Genomic DNA, 23,138 nt, shown 5'->3' with positions numbered 1-23,138 from the left:
ACCCATGCTGGGTGGCTCATAACTGCTTATAACTCTTGCTAAGTGGATCTAATGCCCCTGACCTACAAGTGTACCTCCACTCAAGTGCACAATGCAGATACATACAAATAATTTAAATTAATAAAAATAAATATTTAAAGTTATTATTTTCTTGTATGTGGGCATATATGTGTGTGTTTGAGGTTTGAGACATGGTCTTTCTCTCTCTGTACTCTAGTCTGGTCTTGAACTCAAGTAATCCTCTCGCCTCAGTCTCCTGAGCACTGGGTTAGAGGTTTGAGGCAGCAGAGCAGCCTCATAGGGTAGATATATTTCAAATGTCCCGGAGGCCATGTATTAAAGAAGGATTTCCTAAACGTTCTCATGTCAGCCTGTATAAAGCTAGCTCCAGGACAGCCACGGTACACGGGTGCACCCTGTCTCAAAAAACAAACCCAGAAACAAACAACAACAAACAGAGAAAGATGACTAATCCTGGTTGAAAACAATGAATTTAAAGAGACACTACCCTGGTGTATAGGTTTATAAAATAGATACACTAACCAAACATTTATTTCCCAGTAATCAGAAATTAATGATCAGAGCCACATATGATCATGTATCAAAAGCAATACACTTTTTTTCTTTTTCTTTGTTTTTTCAAGACAAGGTTTCTCTGTGTGGCCCTTCTTGTTCTAAATCTTGCTCTGTAGACAAGGCTGGCCTCCAATTCACAGAGATCCATCTGCCTCTGTGTCCTGAGTGCTGGGATTAAAGGTATATGCCATCACACCTGGTTCCAACTTATTTTTTTTTTAAATACCACCCTTCGTATCTGCTGAATTCTACTTATTTAGTTTTTTTTTTCTAGATGTTGGTGTGTGCCCCAGTAGCCTATGTATGTACTTCACCGTGTGTACTCTGGTTTCATTTTTCTTTTACACTTTTATTGCATTTATTACATTTTATTCATGTATTTGTGTGTGGATGTACCATTGTACACATCCAACAACACATGTGGAGGTCAGAGGTCAGACCTGGTTCACTCCTTCCTGTTGGGTTTCAGACGCAACAGGAAGGGTCAAGCCAGCTGAGACGCATACTTTACATACCAAAGAGGAGCTGGCCCCCAGGTCCTCCCAGCTCTCAGTCCCTGCCTGTCACAGGCACGGCTGGCACACGCCAGACTCCTCCCTGAACGTCTCAGCCCAGGGTTCCCTGAGGCTCTTCAGTATATAATCCAGATGTTTTGCACGCGCGCTTTGCGCTTTCTCTCTGCATTTCTCTCTCCCTATGCTCTCTCTCTCTCTCTCTCTCTCTCTCTCTCACACACACACACACACACACACACACACACACACACACAGACACTTCTCTGTCTCCATGGCGACTTCCCTGGCTTTGTTCCTGTTCCTCAGGACGGGTGAACCCCTCTGAGAAACCTGCCTTTATATTTTAGTTTGGCTTGAATTGGCTTATTTTGTTGGAGGAAAAAAATCCTATCATTTCCTTTAAGTGGGTCCTAGCAATTAAACTCAGTTCATCAGGCTTGGCTGAAGGTGCCTGTAACCACTGAGTCATCTTACCAGCCCCTATCTGTCTTTTTATTTTATGCTTTAAAAAATATCTATCTATCTATCTATCTATCTATCTATCTATGTATTTTTGAGACGGGGTTTCTTTATGTTGTCCAGCTGTCCTGGAGCTTGCTATGTAGATCAGGATGGCTTCCAACTCACAAAGATCCTCCTGCCTCCTGAGTACTGGGACTAAAGGCATGTGCTACCATTCTTGATCATTTTTACTTTTTTTTAAATTGTGTGTGTGTGTGTGTCCACAGTGTGGGTGCCCATGGAGGCCAAAGGTATCATGTCCCCTGTAATTGGAGTTATAGGTTGTTTTGAGCTGTGTAATGTGGGTGCTAGAACCCAGAACCTGGGTCCTCTTCAGGGGCTGCCCCAGTCTTTGCCCTCTGAGGCATCTTTCTAGTGCACTTCTTCCCCACTGTTTGAATCAGTTTATTTTATAGCTTTAAAAAAAAAATCAGAGCCCGTGGTGGTTTGAATAGGAAGGCCCCCATGGACTCGAGTACATGAATGCGTTGTCCTTAGGGAGTGTACTATTAGGAGGTGTGACCTTGTTGGAGGAAGTGTGTCATGGTGGGGGCGGGCTTTGAGGTCTTAGAAGGTCAAGTCCGGCCAGTGTATCTCAGTCTCCTGTTGCTGACTGAGGATCAAGATGTAGGATCTCAGCCCTTTCTCTAACGCCATGTCTGCCCACATGCACTGCGCTTCTCGACATGACGATAATGGACTAAACCTCTAAAGCCGTAACCTGGCCCCAATTAAATGTTTTCTTTGTTAAGAGTTGCCATGGGCTGGGCGGTGGTGGTGCATGCCTTTAGTCCCAGCACTTGGGAGGCAGAGGCAGGCGGATTTCTGAGTTCGAGGCCAGCCTGGTCTACAGAGTGAGTTCCAGGACAGCCAGGACTACACAGAGAAACCCTGTCTCAAAAAAACCAAACCAAAAAAAAACCCAAACAAACAAAAAAAGAGTTGCCATGGTCATGGTGTCTCTTCACAACAATAAAACCCTTAGACAGAGCCTAAGCTTCTCTTTCCCAAATATGCAGCACAAGCCGTGGCTTGCCAAGGTTTATGGTTGAATTAATCACCAGAGCAGGAAAGACGGGATGCTGTTATTGGCCAGGTTTAGGCTACCTGGTTACCCCTGAGGCAAAAAGAAAATGAGGAGTGAGTGCCAGCCTCTTACTGAGCATAAAGACTAAGAATGGGGTGGGGAGGGGCTGCAAAAGGCAAATGGAGTGGGGTGACCAGGAAAAGGATGGATGCTGAACACCCGAAAACAACACGTGCCCCATGATTCAGGTCAACTCATGGAAAAGGTCCTGAAGAGATGTCAGAGATCTGGGATTCTATTCCTTCTACCCCATCCCCGTATGGACCATCTCCATCTTCCTTGAAATCCCACCAGAGTGTCTGTGAACTGACATGAACCAATTTGGTCCTGTCATGGGTGGTTAGAGCACACTCTTCCACACCCCATCAAGTATTTATTACTGAGAAGTAGCAAGTTCAACAAAAGCCAGCCGCTCCTCAAGCTGCATGATGCCCACCCCCCAGCCTTGCAGGAAACACACCCACCACAGACTTAACACTCTCACTGAAGGTGCCAGACAACTACAGATCCAGAATAAGATGGCAGGAGAGAGAACCCTTAGGACTCAAGCCTCAGAGCTATCTTTGAGTGTTCAGGCTGTAGGCTTTGTTCCTCCAAGTATGAAGATGGTCTCTAAAACAGCCCTGAGATCTATAGCTGGGCATGTTGGCACACAGCTTTAATTCCAGCAAGCAGGAGGCAGAGACAGGCAGATCTGCGAGTTCAAGGCCAGCCCAATCTATATACAGCAAGTTCTGGGACAGCCAGGAATACTTAACAGAGTGCTCCTGTTTGAAAAGAACTAAAAACAAGTAATGCTCAGAGCTAGAAAGCCACTAACGTCACAGCAAATGAAAATCTGTTTCAGATGCTAACTGCTAGGTCCTCTGCTGGTGACTTATGGATAGAGGGAGGGTGACTGACTTTAGGTGACAGGGAAACATCTGGGTTCAGAACTGCTGCTCCACAGATGGTTGGTGTTTAAGGACTACAGAGGTGACTGGGGGTGGGAGGCTGAAACACACTTCAGCTGGGATAATGCTTGCCTGGTATGCACATGACCTCAAGTTTCATCCCCAACACCACAAAAACTGGCCGTGGTTAAACAATCCTCCACGTACCCCCAACTTGGGAGACAGAGATAGGAGGATCAGATGCTCAAGATCATCCTCAGCTACATAGCAAAGCCCAGGCAGCTCGGGTACACGAGACCTTGTAGTAAAGAAAAGGAAGTTATGACTCAGAGGATAAAGATACCTGCTCCCAAGGCTAACAACCAGGTGGATGGAGAGCACCAACTCTGGTAGGTTGTCTTCTGAACTCCATGCGCATGTGACCACGCATACATACAAGCAAATAAAATATTAATAAAATGTAATTAAGGAGTAGTATGGTGGTGGTGGTGGTGGGACTGGAAACGCTATGAAGTCTTGAGTTCAATCCTCAGCCCTTCTAGAGGAGGAGAAAGAGGAGAAGGAAGAAGGGGAAGAGGAGGAGGAAGAGGAGAACAAAGAAATAGTAACACCAACATTTATTTGATGGGCAAGCAGAAGAGAGACAGCCCAGTACTATGTCCCCAGCGATTGCTACACGCACACTTTATTATTTTAAATGTAGGACAGTGAGACAATAGCTCAACTCAGTGTTTGTCTTGTATACACAAAGACCTGAATCTGAGCACTAGCACCTAAAAATCCAGGTATAGGCATGGGGCAAATACTTGTAACCCCAGCACAGGGCAAGTACTAATTAGAGACCCTGTCTCAAAACAAAAACAAAATAACCAAGATGGACGGCTCCTGAGGAATGAGATCTCTGACTGACCCACATGTACATGCAGCCACACACCTATGTATCCCTCCACAAACAAACATGCACACAATATTTACTGAATGAACTTGAAAGCCAGTCAGAGACGTGGTGGATGAACCAGGGAAACCATTGTTCCTAAGCCAACTGAGAGACAGATTTTGAAATGCAGAGAAGAAAGCTAAAGCCACAAAAGTCACTCTGGGCTTGGGGACAAGAAGTAATAGGTTTAAATTTACTTTTATTTTATGTGCACTGGTGTCTTTCCTGCACATTTGTCTGTGTGAGGGTGTCGGATCCCCTGGAACTAGACAGTTGTGAGCTGCCATCTGGGTGTTGGGAATTGAACCCGGGTCCCCTGAAAGAGCAGTCAGTACTCATAACAGCTGAGCTATCTTTCCAGCCCCAAGAAGTAATTGGTAGTGAGATGTTCTTGGAATGTTTTACAGGTGCGTTTCCGGGAATGTATGCGCTTATGTATATAAGTTTATCATATATTTTATTGTACAATACAAGTAGTAGTATACTCTTCCTGTGGGGGCCAAAACCTATGGTCATGCTAGTTAAACCACTCTAGCTGAGCTCTATCTCCGACCCTACAATATTCTTTTAGTATTTTATGTGTATGAGTATTTTCCTGCACACATATCTGTTGTGCTCCAAGTACATGCCAAGTGTCATGGTAAAGAGAACAGGGCATTGGATTTTCTGGAACAGGAGTAAGCTGCCATGTGGGTGCTGGGATTTGAACCTGGATCCTCATAACTATCTCTCCAGCCTCCTACAAGATTCTTTAATGTAAATTCTTCTGTTTTTTGTTTCACTGTGCAATTCTAGCTATTCTAGAATGTGCTCCGTGTAGACCAGACTGTCTTCCAATTCAAAGATCCACCTGCTTCTGCCTCCTGAGTGCAGCTAATCTCTTTAAAATTTATGAAGTTCTGTGGTGATTTGGGTGCACACTTTTAATCTCAGTACTTGTGAGGTAGAGGCAGGTGGATCTCTGTAAGTTTGAGGCCACCCTGGTCTACAGAGCTAGTTCCAGGACAGCCAAGATTACACAGTGAAATTCTGTCTTGAAAAACAGAACAAAAAGTTCTATGAACTTATTAGCTACTTTTGTGTATTTGTATGAATAAGAGAAAAACCATGAAGGTACGTGTTTCTGAATTACCTGAAGGACATCTTGTTGTGTGGATTCTGTTGGTGACATCCTAACACAGTTCCAACTCTTGGGACTAATCTGCACTGATGTAACCTTTGCCTGTTGCTTCTCTCTCTCTCTCTCTCCCTCTCCCTCTCCCTCTCCCTCTCCCTCTCCCTCTCCCTCTCCCTCTCCCTCTCCCTCTCCCTCTCCCTCTCCTTCTCTGAAATAGGATTAAAGATGTGCACCAGACTTCTTAAATTTTTAATTTATTTTATTTTTGAGGGGAGCCAGTTCATGCTTAACTGTGATATTTTTAATTGTCCAAGTTTTTGACATTCACCCTCCTGCCACATATGTATGTAGTGTCTTAGAATTACAGAAAAATGTCACTGAAAGGTATGGAATGCTTCAGAAATGTGTCCCCTTGCACAGAGGCCATGGTAATCCTCTGTGTCCTTCCAGTTTTAGTGTATGTGCTACTGAAGTGAGCGTGTCCGTGTATGTAAAACCCTACAACCGGTGTCTATACAACCCTGTGAAACAGAAACCCATGAAATGTCAGGGGTAGATGTGACGCTCAGGACCACAAGGCTGTGCTGTAAGGAAGAGGCTTACAGGCTTCACAGTCAGCGCTCTTAAACCCACTGCTTCATAAAAGTGTTTTGAGAAAACTTTGAGATTTGCCGACTTTCTGGGGTCAAAGGGATCTGTACTTGACAATCCAGCTAACAGAGGCTAACGCTCAGCGTTCGGCAGACAGAACTGTTGCAGTTCTAAGCCTGCAGCTGGTTGGGGGACTTCTCAGGCTGTGCTCAGCCTCCATCCTGATCTGCTCAACTGCCACCCTCTTCACACCAAGGATGCCTGCCGGAGGAACACGGCAGGGGACCTCAAGAGCTGGGCCAGCTTGTCCATCCCTACGAGGGACAGCAAGTTCCTGTTGTTTTGTTGGGGAAAGGGTACTTACTATGCAGCCCTAGCTGGCTGGAAATGCACTATGTAGACCAGGCTAACCTTGAACTTGTGGCGCTCCTGTTTCTGCATACTGAGTGCTGAGATTGGGGGCATGATCACCATTCCTGGCTGCTTTAAGTTTTTGATGCTGAGGAGTTCACCCAGGACCTCCAAGGCATAGCAAGTACACACTTACTGGTGAGCTAGCTGTATCTCCAGTGTAAATATAACCTACTTAATTGCAAGTTCACACTGTTTAATTTAAATAAGAGTTGTTTGTCGACCTGTCAGTAGAACTCCCAGAAAAAAGTAATTTTTTCCAAGTTCAGTAATACACATGCAAAGGGGAGTGTGTGGGCTTCTCACAAAGCTGCACTTAAGTTTCTTCTCAGCAATAGCTGAAACATATGTAATATTTTGGTGGCTCTCAAGTTACAACTTCAAGCTTTGCTAAGAAACTCCTAAATCATTTTTTTGTAGCCTGTATCACAATTTACAGGATTAAATAAATCTGGGAGTACTGGGAAACTTTGTCTCTGTATGTCCAAAGCTGACTACAGGTCATATCACATTTATTTTCTCAATACTGTTAATAGGGCTTTGCCTATGGTAAGGAAGTCGTTGAATTGAATGTGGGGATGTGCTTTAGGTCATAGGGTTAAAAAAGCTCCTGGTAAGCACGAAGAAGGGCCATGGGTTGCTTCGCAGGAGCTGGGCAAACAACCTACAGCCAGGGTACCAACTTGATGGCACCTCTCACCACAGAAATGAGGTCTGAGCAGTCAGATAGCCATATACGCTAATACTAAAAGCACCTTAAAACTACAGCTCCGAACAGAGTTAAGGACAAATTACAAAGCATGAAGTGTGGTTGTAAAAGTCTATCAATCAGAACACTAAAAATAAAGATGATCGTCAGAGAATCAGATAGGAGCAATCAGGATGTTGTCAGGTCCTGATTACACGGAAATGCTAATCAGCAGATCATGCAAGCTCCAATCATCATGTTCTAACTGCCCTCCGAGAGGAGGAACAGGCAAGGATTAACCTCCTGACGATAAAGGACAAAGCCAGCCCATTCTTCATTAAGTAAAGACATCTCCTGTTTAAAGAAGGGTGAGAGTATGACACTTTTAGCACGAACCCAGTAACTTACAGTTCCTGCAACCCAAGAGTTATATCTATTTGCAAGCGCTTGAAATATTTTATTTTTCCATTCGGCGCAAAAAGGGAGAAACCAAATCCTCCCAGAATGCTCCGCTCACGTGCGGCAAATTAGAAACCCTATGTGAGGTGCTTATTTACATATCTCCGCCCACTCGCTTCCGCCTATCTTGTACCGTAAAAATCCAAATAGAAGCATCACCTATTAGCTCACATACATGTGGCGAGAAAAAAGCCTTTACTTACACCAGCCTCTTGGGCCACCAATGGTCTTCTATATAAGCCTTGCTTTTAGTATAAAATGAATTTTATTATAAAACTCTATAAAATTATAACCCAAGATTTGAGAGATCTTATCCCAACACTCCCATCCTCTGTTTAGCCGCAGTTGGGAGGAGCAAAAGACTAGGGCGAGAGAAAACTGAAGCCTCTGCCTTTCTTCTTCCGGCAATGGGAGGCAGCTCTTCACTTTTCCAACCTTGGTCCCTACATCCGGGTTGTGATCAGAAGGGTTTCTTTTTCAGCCCAAAGACAGCGATGAACAATGCAGTTTCAGTGACCGCTGGGAAGGCGCTGTGAAGAGTAGAGGGTGGGTTTAGAGCCCCTTCCAACCCAAGTACTCGAACCCCGAAACCTTATATGTGAGTGGGTTAGGGGGTGGGTAAACTCTTCAAACCTCTACCAATGTCACATGTGCGGTAAAGGTCCGGGTGGGGGAAACCTTCAGAGTTGAGACTTTCCACCACCCCCCATTCCAAAACACTGGGTGCTATGGCACCTGCAGAAGGCAAAAATGTACCAGTACGTGGTACACTCCCATCGCTCGAATATGAAGAAAGACAGGGCCACAGACGCGCTACAGTGGGCCGCAATGGCTTAAACACAGCAGAGTCAAGGAAAGGAATAGGTAAGTGATGGGCCTCTTTAATACCTGGACTTGGGTTCAGCTGTTCCCTTCCCTTAAGACAAGCACCAGAGTTGGCAGCCATGCCTTCTGAATTTGTGGGCAGTTATGTGTAAGAGGCCAGAGTTATGTGTTTACTTTCGTAGGACCTCTCCCTGTACACTTCTGGGAAGGTTAATGTCACGTATGCCTTAGGCCACACAAGAATACCTACAGGCCTGATACACTGTCCTCCTTGCCCACAATTCAAAAGTCAAAAAACAAAACAAAAACAAACAAACAAACAAAACCCAGGGTCTCTCTATGTAACCCTGGCTGACTTGGAACTCACTCACTATGTAGACCAAGCTGGCTTCGAACTTAGAGATTCGCCTGCTCCTGCCTCCCTAGTGCTAAGATTAAAGGCTTGTAGCACCATGCCCGGGCATCAAGAACCTTCCTATGTGCTTCATTTTCTGGGTCCCCTCTGAGTTCCCATAGTGCTTTGTATTTTACACACTCTAACAGCATTGTTTATCACACTGATTTACAGATGTTTATCTACCTTCTCCTCCAACGAGATAAAATGCTCTTACTCCCAGCCCAGGGATCGCCAGAACCTGGCTCACATCAGGATTTAACGAATGTTTGAAGTCTATTAATTCCCTAACGCTGTCTAAAACCTCTCACCTAGAGAGATTCGGTTTGCCACAGAGAGCAGAGACCTGTGCCCAAAAGGCCTACAGAGGTGGAAAGAGTGGTAATGGAGACGAGTCACATGGGATGGGGACGCTGGCCAGGCAGAAAGGATACAGAGGAGGCTCTGGGTGCTATTGAACATGGAGACTCCTGAGAGGAAGCCAGCCAGCTCCACTGCAAAGAGGCCCAGGGTGAGACAGAGCGCTGCTACCAGCCTGCAGAGAGAAAGGGGGTTGGACCGGGGTTTCTGGATTCCGTTGAAGACCCTTGCACTCTCACCCCGCCCCAAGAGCTCACTGGTTGTCCTGCTTCTCATATTCCTCGGGGGTGAACTTGAGAGGCAGGCAAGCCTGGATGTTGCTTTCCTGGTGAGCCAGGCAGAAAGAAAGAAATGTCAAAGGAGGGATGGGGTTTCGGGGATTGGTTGGGGAGGGGCCGGGGAACGGGAGCAACTGTGTGGGTCTGTGGGAGCGGACTGAGATGAGCTGCGTCCACTCCAAGATGAGAACGGGAGGGACAGAAGGGCACGCGCGCGCGCGCCCTGCCCGCGTCTTACCCGGGACCAGAACAAAGTGATGACAACCACCAGATGAGCCAAGAGCGTCAGGAACCGAGAGGGCACGAGCCCGGAGATCCGACCCATGGTCTCGGAGACCCAGAGCGGAGGCCGTGGTTTTTGAGGTTGGAAGTCTGAGGTGGGTCACTCATCAAGTCTCCCAGAGCAAGCAGGCCAGAGCTCTCTACTTAAGCCTTCTTCCCGCGCGCTCAGGCGCCGCCCGGTTGCCATGGTAACTGCGTCCGCAGGCGCCATGCAGCTGCTTCCGGAAGTCTCGCGATAGTGCTGCGCCCTCTGCAGACAACTGTAGGCCGGCTATGCGAGCCCTTGCTCACCTCCTGGTGCCGGTGGGTTGGACCCAAGAGGATGCACCCGGAACCACCAAATCTTCCCTTCTCCTGTGCTTCCCGCTCACTGCCTTGGGCGCTAGGAGATGAGAGGCTGATGCGCCGAGCTTATCCCACCGTCGCACCAAGTCCCCCAGCCCCTGGGGGTCAGAAGACTTCCCCTCCCACCCTAGACCAAAAGTGACTCTAATTCCTCCCTGAATAACTTGTCTTGGTTTCATGAGAGATTTGCCAAGTGCAGAAATGAGCAGCCTTGGGATGGTTAGGGTAGGATGTGGTGAGGTGACTGCCTCGGGAACCGAGGGGATCTGAAAGGGTGAAGAATGGAGCAGGGGACTGGAACGGCTTGTGAGTCCCTGGGAGGCTTAACCCAGGCTAGGACGTTGACCCACCACCGATGATCTCACTCCTGCTTTGAGCTGTCAGGCCCTGGATATGGCTCAATTACAGACCAAGAACCTCTTCGTAGGGTGACGTGACTGACTTGGGGCTTCGGATGAAATCCCTGCAGATCGGAAAGTTCTCACTACCTTCCGGGTTCACAAGTCGCATTGTTGACGGACCTGCCAACCCATTTGACTCCTTTTCCTTTGTGCTTCTAAACCAGCCCCAAAGACAAGACTCAGAGGGATTTCATCCATTCAACAAATATTTGATGTCTCTCAGCTGCCAGGCACTGTGCTTGGCTCTGGGAGTACGTCCATAAAATCCCTACAGTTTAGATTCTAGGCAGGTAGATTGATAACAACCAAAACAACAGCAAACCCCTGCAAGATAATGCGTGCTATATAATTTTTTTAAAAAAAAATTAGCCGGGCGGTGGTGGCGCACGCCTTTAATCCCAGCACTTGGGAGGCAGAGGCAGGCGGATTTCTGAGTTCGAGGCCAGCCTGGTCTACCAAGTGAGTTCCAGGACAGCCAGAACTACACAGAGAAACCCTGTCTTGAAAAACCAAAAAAAAAAAAAAAAATTAAAGGGTAGCACTAGAATAATATCAAAGGAAAGCTTTGAAAACAGATAATTCCTAAATTTTTGTTTCAAGGAATTGGCAGAGAGAGAGAGAGAGAGAGAGAGAGAGAGAGAGAGAGAGAGAGAGAATACGTTTCTGCCTCCCTAAAGTAATAAATGGGGTTCCCTTTCCTAAGCCAATGATTGAAAACATCTAGAACTCGAGTCAACCTATTTTAGTTAAAAGTCATCAAAGACAGACTGGAGTTCTTCTGAATGAATGGGGGACAAATTTAACCTAATCTGAGATCCCAAACCAGGCAAAAGAAACTTCCAACACACACACACACACACACACACACACACTTTTATTATAAAAGACTGTGGTGGAATGCTTGGCAAATTTGCATAGGGTTTGTAACTTAAACAACAACACTGTAAAGGTGTAATTTCCTGATTTTTTTCAGTATTGGAGATAAGCTCCGGGCCTCTTGCATATAGCTAGGTAAGCACTCCCACCTTCCCTTCTGAATCTTATAGTGTTACCATCAATGTATTGCATGACATCCTAAAACATAAAGAATAATTTATAGCAGTGAACGTCCTTACATGTTCAGCTCCTACATACTGAAACTTCTGCCTGTGGGATGCACTGGGGACCAAACACGGGGTCTGGACCATGCTAAACAACCGTTTTACTATTAAGCTCCACTCGAGCCCCTATATGGTGAAACTTTATAATGACTTTTTTTATATAAAGTTGAATCTTAAGCTGGATAGGGAAAACACCTACAGTCCCAGGTGGAGGAAAGAGGGTCAGAAATTCAAGGTTGTGCTAAGTTCTAAACCAAGCTACGTAAGAGCCTGTCACAAAAAACAAGAAACTAAAATGTCTCTTTAAAAAAATTGTAGGGGCTGGAGAGATGGTTCAGAGGTTAAGAGCACTGACTGTTCTTCCAGAGATCCTGAGTTCAATTCCCAGCAACCACATGGTGGCTCACAACCATCTTTAATGGGATAAGATGCCCTCTTCTGGTGTGTCTGAAGACAGCTACAGTGTACTATGAGTACATAAAGTAAATAAATTTAAAAAAATTGTAGAGATGGCCCAGTGGTTAGTCCCAGCACCAGGTGTTAATCCTAGCACTCAGGAGGCAGAAGCAGTCAGATCTCTGTGAGTTCAAGGCCAGCCTGATCTACAGAGTGAGTTCCAGGACAGCCAGGGCTAAACAGAGAAACTCTCTATTGAAACAAATAATGAATAGAGAATACTCTTATTAAATTCAATTCCCAGCACCCATCTTATGTTGCTTACAACCTCTTGTAACTCCAGATCCAGTGCCCCCTCCCTCTTCTGGACACACACACACACACACACTCATACTCAACACACACACAGGCTCACACTCAATGCACACGCTCATACACGATATTTAAAATAAGTTGCCAGGCGTGGTGGCTCACAGCTCAGGAGGCAAAGGCAGACGGGTCGGTGGGTCTGTGGGAGTTCAAGACCAGCGGAAGGTACATAGTGAGATCCTGTCTCAAAAAAAAAAAAAAAAAAAAGGCTTTAAAAATAAGTCAGTTAATCAAGCCATCTCTTAGCTTCATGTGGTGGCACACTCAAGATATCCAGGGCTAACAAACATTTTTGTTTTGTTTTGTTTTAAGATAGGATCTCACTATATACCTCCAGCTTTCCTAAAATTCACTATGTAGATCAGGCTGGCCCTCGAACTCACAGAGACCTTCCTGCCTCTATTTTCAGAGCGCTGGGGTCAAAAGTGTTCACCACCACTCCTAACTCCTAGCCACATTTATTTACTACTTCTCCTCTTCCTCCTCTCCCTTCTCCTCTCCTTCCTCCTCTTCCTTCTCCTCCTCCTTCTTTAATGAGAGGTGAGGTTTTTATAGTCTCCATCACAGAAGTTAGAGTGCTGTAAAACATGCCAGCGCTCGTAGGGCACAGACAAGATGAAAGAACAGAACGGTTCGTGTCTCTTCCCTGCTTGTGACTTGTGAGGCTGCGCTCCGTGATGGTGTAACTGGGGACTGTCTCCAGGCAGAAGCTGTATCATAGGACTAAGGGTGCGGAAAGGCTAGGACGTGCATTGGAGGATTTCCAAAGATCCAAGGGCAGGAGTCAGCCCTGCGGAGATCCGCGGAAACAGCATTCCAGACGAGGGAGGAGCCAGCTCTAGATAAGCCTGTCTGGCTGCCAGACAGAGAGGAAGCCAGGGACCCTGAAGCCTAAGGAAGCAGGAAAGATCAGACTCACGCTGGAGAAGCAGACGGGAGCTAAGCTTTCTCAGCCTCTACAGATATGGAGAGAGGCATAGTGAGACTTGTGTTCTAGACTCGTTGCAATATGGAAAACATTTTAAGTAGAAGATGAATGAGGAAGACGTGAAAGAAACATGTAGAAGAGATAGATTGAGTCAGGATGGAATCGAGCGGGTGGATTGTAGTAAGGGAATCAAGAGATCAAGAAATACTGATTTTCTTTCCCCCGAAAGACAGGGTCTCTCACGCTGTGGTTCTGACTGGCCTGAAATTCACTGTGTGCTGTAGGATGGCCTTCTACTCGAGGTGGTTTTCCTGTCTCAGCCTCCCAAGTTCTGGGATCTCTGGAATGTGCCCTAACCCCTCTCTTTGAGAGATATTTAGAGGAAAAAAGTCTGGGTCTGGCTGTGGGATGGGGGAGGCGGGATTCTAGCGTCTGGAAGTTTAGGGTTTTCTGCTTATAGTAGGCTTTCAGCCTAAGGGGCATACTAGATGGTAGAAACTAGGTAGTCACACTTCATGTTATACGGTAATGAAACTAAGTAAGCTTTGTTCGTCTGTCCTGACTTTTTCCACGACCTTGATTTTCAGAAGCCTCCCCTAGAAAAACTGTGTTTGAGTTTCAGTGCCACCCTGTGGCTATGAGTGGTACTACAGGTGACCGGTGTTCTTCAACCGACTTCTCACTTCAGGATTGGCTCTCTCCTAGAAAGAAGAGAGCGAGGGAGGGAGAGAGATGAGTAAGTATCTAGAATTATAAAGACAGAAATCAAGAAAAGTGACCCCAAATATTATCTGATAGTTCAAATTGCCTCTGTTTGGAGGGATCAAAAGAGTATATATCTCTGAATTCGGGGCACTGCCAGGGCCTGGGGAATTATGTTTTCTTCTCCGACAGTTGCTTGTGGAGTTTGGGTACAGGCATTCCATTCAACAACACATGCTGGTAATGTGTTGGCGACACGACACACGTTGGGTACCAGCTTCACCCCGGGTTTAGTGGGTTGGTCCCCAGATCAGTTGCTAGGAATGGATTCACTTGGCAGCCTGTCCTAGAGTAGCCTGTCATCACAGTGGAAGCCAGTGCCGCTGCTAATGACCTGCCCTTCCCACCAATCACCGGACAACAGTGCTTTCCCCTGTATTTGGGAGTCTGCCTGCTGGGAACATCCAGATCTCCCGGAGCCAAGGGGTGTTATCTACCTGGTCAGAACCTTCCTGTGCCATGCTTGTGTATGTTTTGACCTAGGTTGTCTTCATGCTTGGGCTGCTTGTCCACTACTGCTCTTAGCAGTGACCCACAGCAGGTGCTGCTGTACCTCCTCTACCTCCTCCAGGCTCCACAGGCTCCACAGGCTCCACAGTGCCGAGGACTGGCGGTTCAAGAGGGACTGCCAACAGAGGTCAGGCATGAAGTGCCAGCACATCATGGAACTGCCTGCAAACTAGCACGTGGTCTGAGTCAAGTGTGTGCTTCTGGGCTGCCATCTTAACTTTTCAATTTCATTTTCTTTTCTTTTTTTTTTTTTCTTTTGGTTTTTCAAGACAAGGTTTCTCTGTGTAGTCCTGGCTGTCCTGGAACTCACTCTGTAGACCAGGCTGGCCTCAAACTCAGAAATCCACCTGCCTCTGCCTCCCAAGTGCTGGGATTAAAGGCGTGCGCCACCACCACCCGGCTCAATTTCATTTTCTAATGGTATTAAACACGTGCATGATTCCAAAAGCCAAGATTGCAAGATAGCGTCACCTAGAAATCTCTGTGCCCCTCCTTTATTGCACATGAATCATTTTATTAGTTTTTTACTTACTCCTCCATCAAAAACAAGCAACCTGGCCTCAAGCTTGAAGTATAGCCAAGGCTAGCCCTGAACTGATCTTGACTGTAGTACGGGTATACCACCACCACAATAGGAGTTTGAGTTTTTTTGTTTTGTTTTTAGCTTTTTTTTTTTTCAGACAGTGTCTCACTAAGTAACCCAGGTTGTCCTTGAATTTGAGATTATTCTGCCTCACCTTCCCCTCCCTAGTGCTGGCATTACAAATCTTGCCACCACACCCAGGACTTTATTCTTCACTCACTATTATTGTAATAGAAAAGAAAAGGTTGGTTTTTGTGTTGTTTTAAGATGCAGTCTTACAATATAGCCCTTGGCAGGCCTGGATCTCTCTCTCTCTCTCTCTCTCTCTCTCTCTCTCTCTCTCTCTCTCTCTCTTTCTCCTTCCTTCCTTCCTTCCTTCCTTCCTTCCTTCCTTCCTTCCTCCCCCCTTCCCCTTTGACAGAGGGTCTCATATGACCCAGGCTGGTCTCAGACAACTAAAGTGTAGCATTTCTAACAGGGCCTGATAGCCCAGGCCTGTAATCTCAGCTCCAGGGGCAGAGAGCAAGAGAGTGCAAATCCAAGGCCTGTTTGGACTACAGAACAGATCCAAAGCTAGCCAGGGCAATTTAGCAAGAAACAATCTCGGCACCTGAGAGCACGAGGCAGCAGGATTGTCAAGAGTACTAGGCCAGTGGGCTGCAGAGGGAGACTCTCCTCAAAACAACACAGGGAGAATTTTAGGTGCCATTGTGGGGTGGAAGGGAGGAAGGTACCTAACATGGGGAGGACGGTTGTTGGGAACTGACTCCTCAGTGCTGTGTGAGGGTCAAACAGGCAAAAAAAAAAAAAAAAGAATTTCGAAAGATCTTCAAGCAATACCACAGTCCATGGCACACAGACATTTGGGGTTTAGGTGCTAGGGATGTAGCTCAATGGTCTAGCATGCAAGAGGCTCCTAGTTCATTCCTAGAACAGAAGAGGGGAAGGAAGAGGTTGGGGGTGGGGAGAGGAGGAGGAGGGTAGAGCACAGGAGGGAGGGAGAAATAAAAGAAAAACAAAAAAACTGGTGCCACATGCTTGTATTCCCAGCAATTGGAGGCTGAGGCAGGAGGATTGCTGAAAATCAAGGCCATCCCTACATAGGGAGTTTGTGCCAGCCAGAGCTATAGAGTAATACATAGTATATGGTATCCTGTCTCTAAAATAGAACTTTAAAGTTAATTTTAGTTCTGTATTTCTGTAATTCTAGCACTGGGAAGGCTGAATCCAAATCCAACGCCAGCAGCTTGGGCATTTTGAGACACTGTATACAAAAACAAAGTCAGTAGGGGCTGGAGAGATGGCCAGTAGTTATGAGCACATATTGCTCTTTCTGAGAACCAACACCCACATCAGATGGCTCACAACTGCCTGCAACCCCAGGGGATCTCCAACCTCTGATCTCTATAGACACTTACACTCATGTACCTCCCCCCATTAAAATAATAAAAACAAATATTTATTAAAAGTAAAGATTACATAAATGTAAGTAGCCTATGTGAATCTTACACGAAGAGCCCACATGCGTTAACAACTTAACTTCTGGGCTCTGGGGGCCCATCCGGGAAGGTAAGACTTGATTCGGGCGTCAAAGAACCTTTGATTTTAAGCCAGTGAGTGAGCGATCGAGGAACTTCTATACCAAGCCAAAACTGGAGGCTTGAGAGAATGGACGTGGCATTGGCAGGATTCCTGAGGGAATGGAACGAACGGGACTGGGGAGCTGGAAATGCGAGGGAGAAGAAAGAGTCAAGAATGAGCCCTTTTCAGTGTGGCCTGACAGGGCACATGCAGAAGACCTAGGGAGAAGAAATGACTAGTCAGGGGAACAGGGGCAAGCATCTGGGGCAGAAACCATGAGCGTGATCAGGAGCCCTCAGGTACAGTTGAAAGCGGGAACGAGACAACGTGTGCAGCCGAAGGAGAGAAGACCCAGCCCTGATGAACCGCTTGTAAGACAGACTGATGGAGGAGGAAGACCAACAGACTGGTGTCCTTCTGGATCCAGTTAAGACCAGGCCTTAACAGTATGATCGTGGACTAAGACCAGCGCTTGCCCTTGGGGTGAGAGGAGTATCTTTGCTCTCCTACCACTTGACCTTTCACAGGACTCCAGGGACGGAGTGGGGAGGCCATGGAGCAAGAGGTGTGAAGCTGCTCGCTCTGAAGAGTTCAGTCTGTGGGTCTTCCTTCCAGGGGAGAAGCTCCATTCTTTGCGTTTCCAGGACCGTTCAGACAGGTGGGTGGATGGGATGGCTCACTGTAGTAGTCATGTGGTTCCCTGTCGACAGCCGTGGCCGGCCGGCCTCGTGGCGCAACGGTAGCGCGTCTGACTCCAGATCAGAAGGTTGCGTGTTCAAATCACGTCGGGGTCAGCTCCCTTTTGTTACTTTTATTAAACGTCCTTTATTTTTGCACCAATGATCAAAGAAGAAACAGCTCTTAAAAGAACAAGAATGGCAAAGCTCAGGACCCAAATCTTGACGCGCCCGGGTCAGTATATCTCGCGAGTGGTTTTTTTGTTTGTTTGTTTTGTTTTGTTTTGTTTTGTTTTCCGGATAATCAAGGTAATTCTGGGCAAAGAGTAGGACTGTCAATGTCAGCCAGCCCAATTGGAGCATTCAGTGTTTCTAGCCGCGGAGAAATAGATCCATGATTGCTCTGCGAGTCTGCAGTTATGAACAGAATTTTTATAAATGCAAGGCCTAGTCGTCAGGGTAAGAGTTGAGCTCTCAGAGAAGCCAAACAGCAGGCTAAGGTGTGGACGAGGTGGCCGAGTGGTTAAGGCGATGGACTGCTAATCCATTGTGCTCTGCACGCGTGGGTTCGAATCCCATCCTCGTCGTGTGTAGCTCTCAAGATCTACATTCAGTTTTGTACTTTAGAAACAAGGGTCTATGTCATGATAAAATTTCAGGTTCCAAGCCACACACCTCTACAGTTTCTCCCCCTCAGTCCTTCACTCCCTTGCTCATCCTTTTCCAGCACTACCAAGAATTATCTCTGTGGGTCTTCACGTGCCCTGGAATTGACCTGGCCAAGAAGTGAAGGCGTTGTAACGTCACGTAGGCGCCGTGGCTTAGTTGGTTAAAGCGCCTGTCTAGTAAACAGGAGATCCTGGGTTCGAATCCCAGCGGTGCCTTCGTGGTTTCTATTTTACGGAAAATAGAAAAGTCTCCAAACCTGGACGCCACATCACGCCGCTCCACTCACTGCTCTGTCACTGGCATCTTATGGCTTTGTATTTGGGAGTGGTTACTAGAACGTTTTGTCCAGTCTTGAATGTCATGTTTACGCTCCGACGAACAATCAAATGCCAAAATCTCATCTATTGGACTTTATCAGAATTATTCCTTCATTGCTCACTTGAGCACTTCATTTGACTAGCTTGGATATTTTATTTTTCCGTTTAACAAAATACATTTTTCTAGGCAGAGTGGGTATGTCTATCTCTTTACATGGCTTTAGAATAAATGGTTCATTATCTCTGGCCGGTTAGCTCAGTTGGTTAGAGCGTGGTGCTAATAACGCCAAGGTCGCGGGTTCGATCCCCGTACGGGCCAGTATGTGTTACCTTTTTGAATGAAAAGCATTTGTTCCACATGATTACTTTCTCCTTATCTATTATGATATAAAAGTATGCAGTTCTCCCAGTTTGGTTTTATTACTAATATTCACCTCTTAAAAGGGTGGTTTTGCCGGGCGGTGGTGGCGCACATCTTTAATCCCAGCACTTGGGAGGCAGAGACAGGCGGATTTCTGAGTTCGAGAGTTCGAGGCCAGCCTGGTCTACAGAGTGAGTTCCAGGACAGCCAGGGCTACACAGAGAAACCCTGTCTCGAAAAACCAAAAAAAAAAGGAATTAATTAATTAATGTCCATGTGGGAAGATACATATTAATATTAATATTAATCCATATTAACTGGATTAAGCTCTCACTCTGTGTTCAGTGTCACTGTCCGTGGTTTTGCCAGCTTTAATAATTTTCTGAAACGGAGATATTTAAAAAAACTTCATGCAGCAGTTTTTCTAATACTGAAACAGTTCAAACTAAACAAATGTACTGGAATTCTGTAAGAATGTGGGAATGTCTTGTAGTGTGGGAATCGTTGCTTTTGTGATCTTGGATATTTTATGATCATAGCACATAGTTCCTGAATGCACTGTGTAAGAAGACAGCCTTTGCGAATGGGATACAAATGTCTCAAATCATAAATAACTCTGATAAGCGCAGAGAGGTCAGGGATAGAGCTGTCAAGAGTTTATATTTTCTCTATAACCAAGACAACCAATCTGCCCAGTGTCTACCTGTCCATCGGGAGCAGAGAAGCCCTTTCCCCTCAAGACCCTTGCTTGTGTTTCTGCTTTACTGACTCTTTGGGCCCTTTATGAAATTATCTCCCTCAGCTCTGACGCTGAGGGAGATAAATTATCTCCATCTAGCTTGAGACTTCCTCCCCCCACACTCCCAGTTCGCACTCCCGGGAGCTCCATGAGCCACAGGGGCCTTCATTCCCATTCCTTTGGCTTCCCAACCCCTTTGATCCCACACAAGAACAGGCGCAAGTCTTAGCAGCAGCAGCAGCAGCACTTTAATTCCACAAAACCTCAGAAAGCCAAAATTGATTAGAGTACTCCACAACAGGTGGGCTTCAAAACCAGTGACAATTCTACCTGAACCCTGAGAGCAGCGAGACACTCCCTCCCCCACCTCTCCCCCCCCGTCGTGAACGGGGCCCCCCCCCCCGTTAGCTCCACCCCGTGGCATTTTAGGGGACCAGAGGGAAGAAGCAGGAGGTTATGCAGATGTGCAGCCTCGCCGTCGCGTGCTGTGTGGACAAGGACCGCTCAAGTTCCTAAAATCCCTGGCACTTGAGGTGTGGCCACTGGACTCCGGATAGCCGCAGTGGGGCTGGGGACTCTTCTGTTCTCTTCTGATCACACATTCGGGCCCGCCCCACCCTCCAGCAGAGATCTAAGGGCCTGTATTCTTCCCATGGACGGCGTTCTAGCTTAGGGAGAAGAGTCAGGAAGAGCAGGGTAGCTACAGATGGCCAACTGAATAAAAGCAGAGCTACATCCCTTCCCACCAGGAAAATCCTCACAACTTCCCCATTCGCACTCCTTAGAATGGGCACAGGCCTCCTAAATGCTTGTGGAAGAACCTCGAACGCACAGGCCTCCCCTCAGCAGGCAGTGTCCACCGGGGCTCTTTGAAGAATCCTGAGGGTCCTACTGGACCCTGGTGTGGCCAGGTTAGGCATGGCCTCTCCTCTATGCTCCTGGTCACTTGCACAGGGCCTCCAACACCTCCAGAGTGCGTCGGATATCTCGGACTTGGCGTGCCAGCCCCTGAACCGGTTGCAAAGCCCGTTCCAGCTCCTCGCAGCGCGCAAGCAAGGTGTACATGCCCTTGATGCTCATGTCCACGGCTTCACCTAAGGAGTCCACCGCGTCGCGGTAGGTCTGGATACAGCCCACGCTCAACGCTGTCAGCTCCTGCACCGCACCTCCCAGCCCGCGAAGCAGACGGTCCACCCTGCCGCCCAGCTCGCGACTCAGTCGCTCCAGATCCCTCAGCACGTCCGGGTCGATGGGAGGGATAGTGGGGGTGGGTGCGGGCGTTAGGCAGGGCCGCACAGAGGCGGGCGGAAGGGGCGCCGGGGCGCCACTCAGTCGGATCTTGAGTTGCAGGTTGTTGGCGACAAAGTGAGTAAGGTCGCCGTGGCGGCTCACCGTGCCCTCGAGCTCTAGGGGGCTAGAGATAGTGGCGCGACGTCCTCCGCCCGCGCCGGCCTCGCCACTGGATGAAGAGCCCCCTCCGCCGCACGCCCCACTCAGCCCGTCCAGGCTGCGGCTGTCCTGAAGGCGGCTGGGGAACGAGCGGCCAGCCCTACCCGCCGCTGCCTCGTCGTCGTCATCGTCTTCGTCCTCTTGCTGAGGCAGCTCCATATTCATCTCGACGCCTCCTGGGCTCCCTCGACGGCAGACCCTCAGAGCCGAGGGCTGATGCTCGCTGGGCTCGGGCTCCGGGTACCAGGAGGACGGGGGCGGGGCGTGCTCGGAACCTGGCGCCCCTCGGCGTCCCCCGGCCCCTGACGGCGTCGCCCGGGAGCTCGGCTTGTCCTCCCAAGCGTCGAGCTCCGGCCGATGGGCGATGCTGCCGCTCGAAGTCTTCGGGGACGCTCGGGGGTGACGGCTCGCGACCCCAACGCTCTCACCTTCTTCCTCCCCGGACAGCGTCCGGACTGAGGGCGGCTTCGAGGGCATCCCGGACGGCCTGCCGACGAAAGTCGCGGCCTGGTGCTCAGCTCCGACCGATAGATCTGGCTCCGGCCCGAGCCGCCCCCGGGCGGCCTCCATACTGCGGGTGGGGGCCGGAACCGCGAGTCGTCCGCCGGGCTCCGGATCAGCGGCGGCTCCTTTAAGGGGCGTTGGCGGAGGCGCGCCGATTGGCAGCCGGATGATAATGGTCCGGACAGGAAAGACTCTGTGATTGGTCTTCACCCCAGGAAGTTCCGGAAGGAGGGCTGTTATTGAACTGCAGAACACACGTGAAAGCCAGTCGCGTAGCCGCTCCGAGGTGACAGCTGTGCGCGCGGCTCCGCCCTTTGGGAAAGTTGAGGGGGCGGATCTTAAAAGACCCGAACCCTGAAGCGCCCGAGTCCCACGGGGGCGGAGCTTAGGCTCTAAGTCCACAGTGGTGTCTTCCAGAATTACCGCCTAGCAATCACGCACAACCAGGGATCGCGTTCCTGGGATTTCTAGAGGTTCTTGGATGCTCAGGGTTGGACCGAACCTAGCTAGATAACCGAGAAAGAAAAACAGCACCAGGAGAGATAAAGCCAGAATTCTCAGCGCGACATGACTGACTTGGTTCCATCCTTGAAACCTTGACAGACTGGTCGTTGAAGCACCCCAGAGCGACTCACTGTGCAGGGAATTGCAGCTTGTGGACTTCCCTGTGCTTTTTCACTCTTCGGCCTCCTGTCCCCTCTTTGTAGAGCGTTTCTCTCATTGGAGGATAAAATTGAGATGTTGTCTGTCACAAGAGAAAATATTCCATAGATAAAAGGATCAGAAATTTTGATAAGCACTCTTGGGGAAATAAAGGGCTGTGATTGAGGCCTCGGTCGGGAAGGGTCTCTGATGGGAAATCAAGAACATCAACTGATCTTGCTGACAGAGGGAAGAGTGGCTTACCTAAACCTCAGAGGCAAAGAGGTTTGACATAAGAAACGGTGGGGCACGGAGGGTCAGGGAGAGACAAAGAGAAGACACCAGAGCTGAAATAAATGATAAGGGAGAGGATTAACAACATCCAGACCAAAGATTGGGGACCCCAGGGGTCACGTTTCCCAGGGCCATTGTAGTTTCTGTAGCAGATGGAGATTCTTTCAAAGGGCCTTGGTGCAGGAATCAGTTGGTAGAAAAGTCAACTACAAGATACAACCAAAGCGCGGGGACCCTTCTAGTTAACAAAACAATTCATTAATATTCTTCCTTAGTTTATAGTCTTTGTATATCCTGAAACTAGCACTGTAGACCAGGCTGGCCTGGACCTCACAGAGATCGTTCTGCCTCTGCCTCCCAAGTGCTGGGGTTAAAGGCAGAACCACACCGTGGCTGACTTGTTCCTGTTTTTGAAACTGAATCCTGTGTACAACTGAAAGTGTGTACAATTACTGTGGATAGTAATTGCAGAATCTTTCCGGTTTTGCCAGCACCGACATAGACTCTTGCAGGCCCCTCCACCCGTTCTTTATTTTACTCTTGTGTTCCTTGCTCATCGCTTGAGGTCCTTTTCCTTTGAAAGAAGTCACCTTTTAC

At 47.9% G+C, this 23,138-nt stretch overlaps 2 protein-coding genes and 5 non-coding genes across 7 annotated transcripts; 4 read left to right on the top strand and 3 right to left on the bottom strand.

Annotated features, from left to right (window-relative positions):
* Positions 1-7,490: 7,490 nt before the first annotated feature.
* On the bottom strand, positions 7,491-7,626 carry LOC114631804. Its single transcript, XR_003713006.1, has one exon. It is a non-coding gene; the product is annotated as a U8 small nucleolar RNA (small nucleolar RNA).
* A 134-nt stretch (positions 7,627-7,760) lies between these two features.
* Tmem107 (transmembrane protein 107) lies at positions 7,761-10,101 on the bottom strand. Its single transcript, XM_028780173.1, has 5 exons — positions 9,871-10,101; positions 9,612-9,679; positions 9,429-9,529; positions 8,511-8,607; positions 7,761-8,305 (listed from the first exon to the last, which is right to left on the bottom strand). The coding sequence occupies exons 1-5, from the start codon at positions 9,955-9,957 to the stop codon at positions 8,236-8,238; spliced, it is 423 nt and encodes a 140-aa protein (XP_028636006.1). The 5' UTR covers positions 9,958-10,101; the 3' UTR covers positions 7,761-8,235.
* A 7,510-nt stretch (positions 10,102-17,611) lies between these two features.
* Trnaw-cca lies at positions 17,612-17,683 on the top strand. Its single transcript has one exon. It is a non-coding gene; the product is annotated as a tRNA-Trp (tRNA).
* Positions 17,684-18,071: 388 nt separating this feature from the next.
* On the top strand, positions 18,072-18,153 carry Trnas-gcu. The gene has a single exon. It is a non-coding gene; the product is annotated as a tRNA-Ser (tRNA).
* Positions 18,154-18,376: 223 nt separating this feature from the next.
* Positions 18,377-18,450, top strand: Trnat-agu. Its single transcript has one exon. It is a non-coding gene; the product is annotated as a tRNA-Thr (tRNA).
* A 347-nt stretch (positions 18,451-18,797) lies between these two features.
* Positions 18,798-18,871, top strand: Trnai-aau. Its single transcript has one exon. It is a non-coding gene; the product is annotated as a tRNA-Ile (tRNA).
* A 1,004-nt stretch (positions 18,872-19,875) lies between these two features.
* Positions 19,876-21,708, bottom strand: Borcs6 (BLOC-1 related complex subunit 6). Its single transcript, XM_028780172.1, has one exon. The coding sequence runs from the start codon at positions 21,669-21,671 to the stop codon at positions 20,595-20,597; it is 1,077 nt and encodes a 358-aa protein (XP_028636005.1). The 5' UTR covers positions 21,672-21,708; the 3' UTR covers positions 19,876-20,594.
* Positions 21,709-23,138: the final 1,430 nt, after the last annotated feature.

This window comes from Grammomys surdaster, unplaced genomic scaffold (assembly GCF_004785775.1).
Source record: "Grammomys surdaster isolate TR1022 unplaced genomic scaffold, NIH_TR_1.0 364, whole genome shotgun sequence".
Classification (NCBI taxonomy): domain Eukaryota; kingdom Metazoa; phylum Chordata; class Mammalia; order Rodentia; family Muridae; genus Grammomys; species Grammomys surdaster.
This window is presented reverse-complemented; position numbering and strand designations above follow the sequence as displayed.

What these genes read in the sequence shown, in the direction of transcription:
- Tmem107 (XM_028780173.1), bottom strand. Translation starts at nt 9,957, where the DNA reads ATGGGTCGGATCTCCGGGCTCGTGCCCTCTCGGTTCCTGACGCTCTTG. An exon ending in TCACTTTGTTCTGGTCCCGG is followed by an intron (nt 9,680 to 9,870) that starts GTAAGACGCGGG and finishes CTGGCTCACCAG; the next exon opens with GAAAGCAACATCCAGGCTTG. An exon ending in TACATTTTTGCCTTCTGCAG is followed by an intron (nt 8,306 to 8,510) that starts GTGCCATAGCAC and finishes TACTCTTCACAG; the next exon opens with CGCCTTCCCAGCGGTCACTG.
- Borcs6 (XM_028780172.1), bottom strand. Translation starts at nt 21,671, where the DNA reads ATGGAGGCCGCCCGGGGGCGGCTCGGGCCGGAGCCAGATCTATCGGTC.